This window comes from Lepisosteus platostomus, chromosome 3, assembly GCF_059453375.1.
Source record: "Lepisosteus platostomus isolate fLepPlt1 chromosome 3, fLepPlt1.hap1, whole genome shotgun sequence".
NCBI lineage: Eukaryota > Metazoa > Chordata > Actinopteri > Semionotiformes > Lepisosteidae > Lepisosteus > Lepisosteus platostomus.
In genome coordinates this window covers 74,121,693-74,134,601 of record NC_142613.1, presented here as the reverse complement: position 1 = coordinate 74,134,601, position 12,909 = coordinate 74,121,693, and the positions used below count along the sequence as shown (strand labels likewise).

Here is a 12,909-nt window from a genome sequence, read left to right as displayed (position 1 = left end):
GGTAAGGACGAGAACAAATTCTCAGGTACTGCACATGTGTAGCAAAATAAAGTCTGAAAATAGTAACCAGATGAAATCCAATAAGTTTTGGTGCATGCAGGTACAAGACAAACCTCCCTGGCAGTGGAAAAAAAAAGAAATTCATCTCTCTGCCATCACCTGCATGTTGACATCTATAGTCGTAGAAAGTCTGGAAAAAATGTGATGAATCAAAGTGAAAATGAATGTACAGGATTCAGTGTTAATTTTAATTTCTTTGTTTTTTTTTTTAAAGCATTCTGTCCCTTTCACTCTAATGTGATTAAAAAATGAGTAGAGGTTAGAGGGAGAGTTGCCAGACTGACACTCGGGGTCCTGAGGGATGGACTGAAAAAGATTTTGGGATCATTTAGTGATAAAAAAAACAACTTCAGGGGCTGAATGCTCTCCTCTCGACTGTAACCCTTCATACATTCCAGTGGTATCATACCATGACTCCTTTCTGTAAACAGCTGGGCCATGCACTCTGAGTAACTGCATACTTCCCATTCCAGTTTCTACATCACAACAACTGCTGCCATATGTTTTTTTTTCTTTTTCTGCTAAAATATGTATTATATACATAACCCCAAAATGAACTTCATCGAGCCTGTACTGAGGGAAAGATGTCAGACACTGAAGTGAAGGGTCCATTGCTTCTATGTACAACTGAAATTGACTTTGTTCAGGTTATTGCTTTTTTTTTACTCCCATATATATTACAATTTCAAGGAAAAAAATAGTATTACTTACAGAACATGGATATAGTGACTTACTACGGGGCAGACATCAAATATATAGGAATACTGTATGAATGACAGTACAATTCATAACCTTTTTCTTGCTTATAAAGAAAAATAAATAGATTTATCACCTTGGTGTATGAAGTATTGGACTAAAAGGCCAGCAATACAGAATTATGTTTTTCATTTTTAAACATTAGCTGATTATTTGTAATATTTTACATATATTGTGACACCACGTGGGCTTGTGCACAGGAGTGCCCATACTGCAGTATGCAACAGGCTAACCCTACACCATGCCTAACAAAAGTGTTCACCCCATTTCAGTGATGTCCCATTTTGTTGAATTACATAAGATGGATGCACTTTTTTTAAGTAAATATTTTTACTCTTTACTTTAATACACAAAAATGAACAGTTTTAAGAGTGAATTACCCTGAAACTCACAACTGGCACCCCACTGAAGCTCAGCAGGTGTGATCCTGACCATTAGCTGGATGGGAGACCTCCCAGGAAAGCCATTTGCCAGCACCAGAGTAAACCATTTACTCAAAACTTTCAATGTCCCATGGTGCCACACTTGGTTGGTTGCTTCATTTTTTTCCCGTTTGGTGCTGTACTTAACAGAGAATCACCTAGCCAGATGTCAGATGCAAACTGACCTCAGATGCCTTTGCATCTTGATATTTAAATTGTCACATGACCAACTGTCTTCCACCAGTCAGGTGACTAAGGGCAAAAGGTCATTCCCCCACTGCTTTCTGGGCAATGTAGTTCAGACAAAATCTGCCACCTTTTCTGAATTTACCAAATTGTTACAATACATTTGTATTTACATATTGTTGAATCAGTAGTGTTCTGTCAGAACTAGCAGAAGAGCAAAATCTCACTTCATCTCAATTTTCAGTTTACTGTTTATACAGACCATGAAAGCTGTGCCTCTCAAACCCTTTGGCTTTTGGGGTATTAAGCAGGAGGTGTCGGAAGAGTTACCACAAAGATGACAAGCATTCATAGCGATGTAGTTTTTTGGTTATTTGATGTCGACTCTTCCTGTCATTGTAAAACAGAATTCACCATTGTTCACCTGAGCTTAGACCATTGTGAGACAGGTTAATTTTACCCACTGATCACAATAATTATCCTGCTATGAATGTAAAGTACCCCAGTTTAAGACATCTGGGTCTGTTTGGCTGAGAAACCAATGCTGAAAAGCTCTCATCTTTGGGATTATGACTGAACACATCTCTCATCAGAATGGGACTGGTGTGAATATGCCATTGAGCTCTAAACTCATCTTGGTCTGCACTTGGTTGGGGTTATTTGTGAGGGTGGAAAGGGGTTCAGCTTTATTTCATTTTAATTTGGGAATTTGAAGTCAAATGCTCTCACTAACTTTTGGGACTTTTTTTTTAATTAGCCTTCCCCTTTAATTGAAATTTACACACTTTTATTTTTGTGAACCTCAAGTTCTTTTGATGATATGCTTTGGGCCTTTTGAGTATTTTATCCTGTAAATAATGTAAAACAAATTTCACCATTTTATGATCCCATAAAAGTTGAGTCCCATCTCTCATTTCCCACTTTATGAAAATCTTACACATCATGAGGAATCCAGCTGGCATTTAACACTGTCAATGTTATCTAATAGTCAAATAAGATTAATGAATGTTCCATAGTAATTGCTATTAATAAATACAGACTAACTGCAGCTATTTTTTGTCAAATATATAATAGTCATTTTAAATACTGCTTTGAAGACTACTTTAGGAACAAATGAGTACATACACAGATTGCGGTTTCAGTCGTTTTTTAACTTTATAAGTTATTTAAGTGATTTAAAGAGATTTGTTGGTTTTCACTGGAGTACGTGATATTTTTTAGATTAATTGTTTTACAAATGCAACCCCTCCATTTGTCTTAGTTTTACCTCCTGTTAAATGTCGCCTTGTTTGTTCTCTGGTGGCAGTGGATGACGAGGAGGACAGTGAGGGCCTTCCAGCGCTGGACAAGCCCGGCTGGTACTCGCAAGGGAACTGGCCTCATCTCCATGAACTGCTGAAGACAATGACAGGAAAATCGGAGCCAAAGGTACAGAACGAAAGACTATTTTTCATCTGCCAGTTATCCCCCAAATCTGTGGCTCATAGTGAAAAGCCAAACATTTGTTCCTCACTGCTTTTTAGAAGTGTGCCTTTTGATGTGGTGCATTTTTCATTGGCTGGAGAGTTTCTTTAATTTCATTAGTTGGCAAAAAGCACTTCGTATATCTCCACGAAGTAATGCCAAATTTAGCTGACCTTTTAATTGACTCATCAGTGTGTTTGAGGTGAAGTTTGTCTGTGTATATTAAATCTTGTTGGGTGACACAGTAGAGTGGAGGGTAGCCCTGCAGCCCCACTGTCCATCCTGGTTCGATTCTACACTGTAGCACTTTCTATGTGGAGTTTGAATGGTCCCCTGCGTTCGCCTGTGTTTTCACTTCTTCTGCCAGTTTCCTTCTCCAAAGTCGCACTGGCTTGATTAACAGGTGACCCTAAATGTGCCGTTTAAGACCTGCGATAGACTGGCGTCTCCATCCATGTTGTAGTCCCGCCTTCCTCCCTGTGCTCAAGGGTTCTCCTGGAACTCTCTCTCAAGCTGACTCCAGCCTGGAGCAGATTTAGGGTTCGGTGTTGCCCCTCAATCAGGAGTAAAATAGATACTGGGCAACAGTCAACCATTTCATACCTTGCCATAGCTGTATAACAAAACAACAAAAATACATGAAAGAAAATCTTTCCTTTTTGTTAAAAGCAGGCACTTTCAATACTCAGATATTGTAATGCAATCCAAAATATGGAAGTGATACTGTACATACCCTGGATATTAAATGACATGTGTTGAATAAACAGAGATTCCAATTCAAAGGGGGATCTGCACCGGCCTACACTGGCTTGCAAAGGAATTTAAAGGTTAATTCCTTTTTAAATTTAAATTCCACGCTGAAATTAACTTCAGCTCCCACTGATGGTTTTGTTCTTAGCTGTGTGTTATTTAACTTGTTGCTGCTGCCACTGTTCTGTGTTTAGCTTTTTGGTGTTTCCTTAATGTCTCTGTATCGGAGCATACCTGCAAATAAGCTTTTCGTTGTGCGTATGACAATAAACTGACCTGAACTGAAAAGTCAAAAGAAAGAACACTACAGTTGAGCACTTCTGCCTTCTTCAGCTGGCAGGCATGTAAAACCCAGAAGACTGAAGGCTCAACCATCGAAATGTTGTCTTTCTTCTCTCTACTTTTGAGATTAACATTCACTTGTTCTTTTGCAAACAAAGAAAAGGATTGAGAGACCTAACTCCACATTTACACTAAAGGGCCCTGTTTCATGAAAAGCATCAGACAAATACAACTTAGAAAGGGTAACTAGTTACAGGTGTGAAGTATTTAAAAACATAAAGACTAAGACATTCTACAACAGTAGTATTTGCTCTCTATGCTGTACTAATTATGGAAGAGTCCTACTCGTGGTTCGTGTGGCTCAGGGGACATTCACACTCGCAACACTGTGATGAATTACACCTTTGTGAACTACAGTATATGCACATCTGCGAAGGCTTTTTTTCATGGGCTCTAGTGCCAAGTCCATGGTTCAGCCTAGAGCCCAAGAGCTCAGAAGTTAACAGTGCTAGCCTCCATGCTACTACACCACCCTGATTAATGTTTTTTTTTCATACACAGTTAGCAATGTTATATGATAGTACAGTTAAATGATAGTTCCTTGTAAAAATCCAACTTTATCATTTAGGCTCAAATACAGTTTCAGCAGTGTGCTGTGCAGTCCAGGTTGGTGTTTCAGTTCCGACACCCTCAAGGGTTTCCAGTGCAGTGACTACCAGACAGAAAGCACCTGCTTGGAAGCACAGCTAAGTTAACAAAAAAAAACTGCTCATCCACTGTCCACATCTCACAATGAGCTGCACTAACTACTGTTGGCAAAGTGGTCCCATATCTCCATAGACACGTTCATCTAGAGGAACTGAAACCGCTAAATATTGTAGCTGTAATCGTTGCTGAATATGGAGTGACCTATGATTAGGGGTATTCTCTAATATGTAGCATAGTATGTTCTGTATTGTATGTATGCTGCTCTGAATTTCTGCACACCTTTTATCCTTGGCATAAGAGAAGAGAAATACTGAAGGGGTGCAGAGATGGCAAAGGTAAAGAGCACTTTAACTTTTCTGTATCTGGCAGACGTAGACTCAGACTTTAGGCTGTTGGCTGGCTGTTGGACTGTGTGATGAAGCACAGAATCCACACAGCAGCTTAAGGGCCTGTAAATAAAGACGTCACTTAAAGGGCACCTAGGGAAATTTGCTATCCACATATTTTCTTAGCCAGTGAATGCGGTCAGTGTTTGCTGACATGTCTAAAAATGCTACATGAAAAGCAGAGCTGGCCTGCACTTGAACAAGCTTCAGTGAACTCTCTTGAGTTGGCTTTCAGCTGTAATGTTTTTAGTTCTCTTAGTTTTTAGTACTTTTACATTTGAATGTGAATGAAATAAGTTAGGCATGTTTTAGTTGGGGTTTTTTAACGACAACAGGCAACAACTATCTTTCTTTCGGAAGGTGGTTGTCAATCATTTGTTAAGTGTTACTCATAAATAAAACATGAGCTTACTGTACAGCTTACTCCTAAGTATTATCTTGGCTGTGACATCATCGCTTTGTGCTCAATGGATCAGAATACCATAACCTTGACACAATTATCTCATTCGTGTTGCTTATGTTGCCAATAGATAAGTATAGATACAGAAGCTACTATTGGCTATTCAGTTATGAAATGTAAATATTACCCCTGCAATGCCCATATAAACAAACACCCCTGAAGACTACTTATTTTTGTGCTTGACCAGGATTTGGATATCTAAAGATAATTATCTAGTCTTATTCTCTGCATTAGAGTGGAACTACACAGCTGTAAAGCTGATCTCTTTTCCTTTTGGGACATAATTTTAAGGACTGTGATAGAAAATGAGGCAAGACAGTAGAAGGGTTGTACTATAAATCAAAGGTGTTGGAAACTTTATCATGATAATAATTTGTAGTCCCAGATCTATAGGGTTATTGGGATTGGAATTTGTAGTTTACATCAGACAAATTAAGTACAGCTGTCTCCTTTTGCACTGTATCTGAGTTTGGTCTTTTATTTGAGACTGGTCTGGTGTTTTGAGACCAATAGTTTAGAAGCCATAAATAGAAAAAAAGAGAACCAACAATTGTAAAGGTATCTGTAGTCTAAAGGTATAAGAAAAAAAAGACCTCATACAGATCAAGTAAAACTGTTTAAATGTTGCTTTAGGTTAGCAAAGGGATTAACCCTCTGTCTATTTACACAAAACCTACAGAAATCCTAGATCCTAGTTAGGAACTCCAGAGGGAGTTAAGCATTTGCGTTTGTTTTTTAATACCATTCCAGCACTAAAAAAAAAATGAACTGCCTGTGGCAAACCACAGTTGTAAACAAAACCAACTCAAAATTCCAGTACTGTTGTCTAAACTCTGTCATAAATGAAGAGGGGTTGTTCTCAGCCTCGTCCTGGAGGAACACTGCCTCTTCTGTCACATTCTTAATCACAGGCCGATCGATTATAGTTTCTATTTGTCAATTTTATTTTAACTCTTAACCAAATGGGACATTGGAGCCCTGTGCCAATTACTAAGTTTCAGAAAAAGCTGCATGGCCCGAAATATAATCGCTTAGATCTCGTTGGAAGAATTAAATGTAACAGCAAGCAAATTGAGAGAAGGCTGTGTAAAGTCCTGTATGGTGAAGTTGTTGGAAGAAAGTAACTGTTGAAGTAGGGGATGTTTAATGCAGGACTGACCAAAGAAACCAGTTAAATAAAACTCTAAACAGGCAAACAGGCAGATCTATGAATCAATGAAGTGAAGTCAGTTTGCACTGGAGTTTCAGAGCTCTGCCATGACCAAAATTGGGAACCACCATGCTACGACCAGGAGTCTTCAATCTGATCTCGAAGTGTCAGTGTGCCAACACGTTTTCAGTCCAGGTGACGGCTTGTGAATCAACTCATTACTGTCTGAATTGGACAGCTTTTCTGAGCTCTTTGGGTGCCACTGCTTTACTACTCTAGGACCTTCTGCAAACCTACAGACAGGCTGTCCCTTTAGGACAAGGATTGGACTGTCTTGTGCTGGAGGATCAAATGGAAAGGTGTGGCTGTATATACAGTCTCAGTAAATGGAACCATTCATACTGTCAGAGTTTTATTCCAAAACGTAATTGCATTTATTGTGAATACAGAAAAAAAACAGCGCCAGAAAATGTATTTTCTTCCCAAGTTAAAAATGTGTGAGCTTTGTCATGGATTTTTACGAAGTTTGAAGAGGCTGTGTCCAGATGGAATTAATCATGTTCCTTTGTGGTTTGTGTCTCAGGGCATAAGCTTCAGATATTTCTGTTGTAGCCATAAGTCAACTGCTTTTTTCACATGATTTATCGTGTTGTGGCCAGAAAATGATTTGTCATGCACACGCCTTACTTATCTCTTGGTGGCAACAAAGTCAAGATGTAAATATTTTTCCATATGTCCGCTCCTGGGCTTTGTAGGATAGTTTTTGTTTAGACCGTTATCCTTGTTTATTATGGTAAAAAGTGAACTTCATGTTTAAATCCTCAAAATGATCAGCATCGTCTTGTATAAACAGAGATAAGACTTTTAAAAGATTAACTGTACCACAACCCATCACACAATATTTAAACAGTCTTTTAACAGTCTTTTTACGTCAGGAACTGCATATTTATATAATTTTGAGAAGCAGGGCATATTATTTCTTGGTACTACAACAGAATATTCCAACTTCTCTGTTTCATAAAAACATAAGGTTACAAACGCGGGGCTTTGTCCCATCTGGATCAGGATAACTCACTGTCCATCGCTTTATTAATTAATAATAATAATAATAATAATTGCTTACACTTATATAGCGCTTTTCTGGACACTCCACTCAAAGCGCTTTACAGGTAATGGGGACTCCCCTCCACCACCACTAATGTGCAGCCCCACCTGGATGATGCGATGGCAGCCATAGTGCGCCAGAACGCTCACCACACACCAGCTCTCAGTGGGGAGGAGAGCAGAGTAATGAAGCCAATTCATAGAGGGGGATTATTAGGAGGCCATGATTGGTAAGGGCCAATGGGAAATTTGGCCAGGATGCCGGGGTTACACCCCTACTCTTTTTGAGAAACACCCTGGGATTTTTTAATGATCACAGAGAGTCAGGACCTCAGTTTTACGTCTCATCCGGAGGACGGCGCCTGTTTACAGTACAGTGTCCCCATCACCATACTGGGGCATTAAGACCCACATGGACCGCAGGGTGAGCGCCCCCTGCTGGCCCCACTAACACCTCTTCCAGCAGCAACCTTAGTTTTTCCCAGGAGGTCTCCCATCCATTTATTCTCATAATGTTAAGGCCTGTGGTCTGTGTTACTGTGTATTTGACTGTACCCAACAAAGTGTGCTGTGTCATTTCCCACAGCCATCACCATCTCAACAGCAGTGCTATTAAAATCTATATTGTCCTCAGGGATGTTCTTTCCTAGATTTGCAGTCGCCAGTAATTTAACACGGTTTGCCTTTTAAATGCTTTTTCCCCTAAGAGAAGAGCAAGGAACAGACTCATCCCAACATGCCCAGCCTTTGTCATTTGAAACTTAGCTTTGAGCTTTACAGTATCTTGTAAAAAAGTTAGCACCGATTACAAAAGTCAAATACCTCAATACCGCAACCCAGTTGCCCATCAAGTCCTATGGGTTATGCTTTTGAGGGACAAGAGTGATACCCTGGATGTCTTCACTCCACACAACGCCTGTGGCTTCCAGTCATTTGTCTTATCATTTCTGACAGCCCTGCAGATTCGTCGATCGAGCTGCACAACAAGCAAGTATCAGTACTGATTGAGGCATTTAGGTCATTCTTTTAAGATGATGTTAGGTATGAATGTAAAAAACAAACTTTGCTGGATGCTTGTCACATGTTGTCATTATTGGCTCATGCCATGTTCTCTGTTTTAATATCCGAAAGTGCGAATAATCCGAAGTGGGGAAAAAATGTGAAATGAATTTGTGTAACCACTATTGCACTGGTTTAAAAAAAGCTGTCCTCTGTGTTAGTCAATGCAAACATATAGTGTAAATGTTGTGGTTTGTTGAGAAAGCAGGCAGGCAAAAAAGTCCATCGCTTTTAGAAAAGGAAGCTTTAAGTTAAAAATTAAAGCTTTTCAAGTTAAAAATTCCAATTAGATATGACAGTCTCCATCTACAGTATAATTCCAAGCAAAGGGTATGTCTCTTTTCACATAGAACGTGAATGGTTGGGGAACTGTAACTGGATTCATATGTTAGAATATGTTACGTCCTGATTAATGTGTTTGTTACTGTAACAGTAAGTTTGTTAAATTAAATATATTTTAGAGTATAGAGTGTATATCTAGACTTTTTATATTGCTACTTTTCTTCTCTCTTACCAATCTTTTAAGGGGCCACAGACAGTGGGGAACAAATTTCTCTGTTCAGACTTTCTCTGTTCTCGGAACAGACTGTCTTCTGTTTTCTTCATGTACTCAGTATGTTTGGACAAGGGGTGCATCAGCAGTAATTGTGAAAGAAGCACACAAATAAGACCACATGTCTTGGACATCATGGAGTGCTCAGAGTAGAGTACACTCCAGCAGTGAGCCAGGGATCAGACCAGAGTTGGCTTGAAGGGGGCTGGGGAGAATGTGCTTTCTCTGACTTGTTCCTCTGGGGGGCGGCTTCCTGCTGTGTCTACAGTATATCCAGACATAAAGGCAGTGAGAAGCGATTGTGGTGGAAGAGAGAAGCAGTCAAGATCAGTGCAGCATTCCTCGATTTATTCAAGGCTTTGGGTTTGACTGCCTAAGTTATAAAGTTTTTTTTTTTACATGAAGCTATAATACAATCACCATCTGTGTATTAAATACTTTCTTCCAATTTTTCCTTTGTTGTTTTTAGTCAATTTATGTTTTTATGTTTTATGATTATTATTTTATTTTAACTAATTGTTCACTTTTGACTTACTGTATTTTATTGTGAGGTTTAGATTCTGTTATTTAAGCTTGCTTTGATCAAATGTGTCAAGTCATTTCGGAATTAAAATAGTAAATACTCTATATGTATAATTTATATAATGTAAAATGTATATTACAGTATGTGTATAATGTATATATAAATAATGTGCTATTATATATAATAGTATATATACAGTAGATAGGTATCTGGACAGTGAAGTCAAAATTGCTATTTTTGTTGTATACTCAAGCAATTTGGATTTGAGATGGAAAAATGAATATGAAGTAAAAACCTTTTATTTTAGAATTTCTGAAAAAACTTTTACTTTAGAATATTTCTGTGTTTATATGTTGTGCCGTCTTAGAATTACAGCACTTTTCACAGGTCATTTCAGGTGAGTAGAAGTATTGGGAAAATTGGCTGCAGGTATGTTTTTATTGGTCAGATGTTTCCTGTTGAATTGGCTGTGCATATAAAAGAGCTATGAATATGCAGTTGGACTAAACCTTTGCTCTTCCTTTTGGTATTGGCATTTGGAGTCAGTAGGCCTAAACCAACATGAAGACTAGAGAACTGCCTTTTAAGAAAAGCACATGTGTCCCCCTGTATGGTAGTTCAAATCTATGCTGCAGTCATACTGTATAATGTCTTTTTAGTTTGGAATATCTTTCCTGCTTGCTATTACTCAATAGCCTCTTCGGATGAATTCAATGTAAGGCTCTCTGGTGGAAATAAGTGTCTCATTTTCTGCATTAGTGGTAAACTAATGATTGTTAGAAGTTTCTCTTCTAGCACCAGGAAGTGTGATATCCCTTCATAATCAAGCTCCTAATAAGGACTGTATTTTCCAGGTATACTCTACAGTTCTTTAAGTACAGGTTTTGTTTCTGCATTCATCATATACTGTATGCTATTTTTATATATTTTTTTCCAATCTCATCAGTTAAACATTTAATGTAAAAATAAATTAAGATATAATAAAACTCTATTACTCTTGTTTTGGATGGTTGGACTCCATTACGAAGGGTATTTATTAAAAAGGTGAAAGGACACAGCAGTGTGTGGGCATTGTTGGTAGAATGATTGAGTTCTACTGTAGATAGCAATCTGCAGGTTTTGACTTTCTGTCCAAAGTTCATGGGCTTCAGGCCCAGCTTGCTGACCTCTCCTATAAAACTAATTTAGCAGGTTTTCAAGGTTTGTAAATTCAGCAGGAACGTGCTGGCATGGTCTGTAGGGATTGGGACGTTATGTACATACCACAAGCACAGGGCAGGAGGCTTTAGAGGGGGAGAGGTATCTGGGTGACCGTAGGCTTCAGCTTCATGGATGGGCGTCCACACTGTAGAGGGTCAGCATTCCCAGATCCAATCTCTTCGAACACTTCCAGGCCTTACGGGAGACTGGGTACTTACAGTGTGGGAAAACAGGAGGACTGACAGGCCCCAGAGCATCCGGGAGCTCTCGGTAAACAGGAGATAGTGATAGTGGGGGTGTCAATTATTAGAGTGTGTTTGAGTCATAGAGAGATTTATAATCTGTCGCCTGCCTGATGCCAAGGATACAGTCTTCCCTGATCAAGCTTCTAGCCACAGCCAGGATGTTATGCTCCATGTTGGAACAAATGATAAGATAAGATCGCTTTATTGGCCATATACAATATCTTGCATTAGGAAATTGTGTTTTTCGCATACCCCAGCTTGCTCTCCATGAGACACACAGACAGGGAGAGAGAAGCTTGGGGTCAGAGCGCTGGGTCAGCCATTTATACGGCGCCCCTGGAGTAGCTGGGGTTAAGGGCCTTGCTCAGGGGCCCAACGAAGTAGGATTCCTCTGCAGATAGTGATAGTGGCAAGGGTAGATTGGTGATTCTGCAAGACTAATTTAAGGAGTTACGTAACTTAAAATGTACTTAGGAGAAAAAACATCTATGGTGGTCTCCTTGCAGATTCTACCTGTAGCATGTGCAAAACCAGGAAACCCTTAGAGGTATAGAAAAAATGCTTTAACAGGACGCTATGTCAGTATTTGGTTGGAGTGGAGGCTAGGGAGTGATGCTGTATTTGCTGTAAGTGTATTCTCGGCAGTGATTGAATCCAGGCAGGGGCCGAGCAAAAGTGCACCCATTTCAAAGGTCATGACTAGAACACGGCTGTGCGAGGATGACCGAGTGTAAAGGAGCAGCTGTTCAGGGGAGCTGCCTGTGTCAATTTGTGTTGCGGGTGTGTGGCTCAAAGACCATTTAGACGCAAAATAAGCTTATGCGTTCGCACAAGACTGATGATTTGAATCTGCTGTTAAATTCAGCCAGTATTCCCTCTATTAAAAAAGGAATTTAGGTCTCATTGGGTAGTCATGCAGTCAGGCTTATTTCATTTTTACAGTTAGACTAGTGTAAAAGTTTGGAATTTCCCATAACGTTGCATGAAGAGGCATGTTTCCTCAGCTGCAGATTCTTGTTCGTAGTCTACAGTAATGCCTACAGTTGTTTTGTCTCTGTCTTATGAGCAGCAACACAATTGCCTGTTCCCCCAGCAGTGGCGGCATGCTTCTCTCAACAATACTCCAATAATACATCGGAATGGCATAATTCAATGTGTAGAAACGAAAATAAAGAGTATTTTACTTTTGTTAAATGGCAGGCTGTGTCTCTCACTAGTGGCTTAAAAAATCAATGATTGAGTGAGTCTGTGACACTGGAGGAACTAGAACACCACTAGTTCCTCCAGTTCCTCACTCACTCTTTAAGAAATTGCAATGAATCAAATAAGAAACTATTTTCAGCATCAGGATGAGGTATGGGTGTAAAGGCCTTCTCTCCCTTGCCTAATAAAAATGTTATGAGTGTAGTGAATCAGGGCTCAGTACGAGCACTGTATCTAAGGAAGGTGCCAGCTGGTGCGCAATGAGCCGAGGCAGTGATGGGGATTTATGGGAAGCTGGAGAGTGGGATCACGCACCACAATCCTTAGGAGTTTTCCGAAACAAAGAGTAAGATGGGCGAAGTTCGTAGCAGGGCAGTCGTGGAGCAAACAATCCAGGA

The 12,909-nt window shown here is 39.5% G+C and overlaps 1 protein-coding gene and 1 long non-coding RNA gene across 2 annotated transcripts in view; both read left to right on the top strand.

Moving 5' to 3' along the window:
• The window catches only part of LOC148675449 (uncharacterized), a 304,725-nt gene that overhangs the window by 243,007 nt on the left and 48,809 nt on the right, over positions 1–12,909 (top strand). The window lies entirely within an intron of this gene.
• nt5dc1 (5'-nucleotidase domain containing 1) overlaps positions 1–12,909 on the top strand; it is a 103,922-nt gene that overhangs the window by 78,546 nt on the left and 12,467 nt on the right. Inside the window, exon 9 of the mRNA XM_088626797.1 lies at positions 2,731–2,852. Coding sequence (XP_088482923.1) covers positions 2,731–2,852 — 122 coding nt within the window. The remainder of the gene's footprint in view (positions 1–2,730; positions 2,853–12,909) is intronic.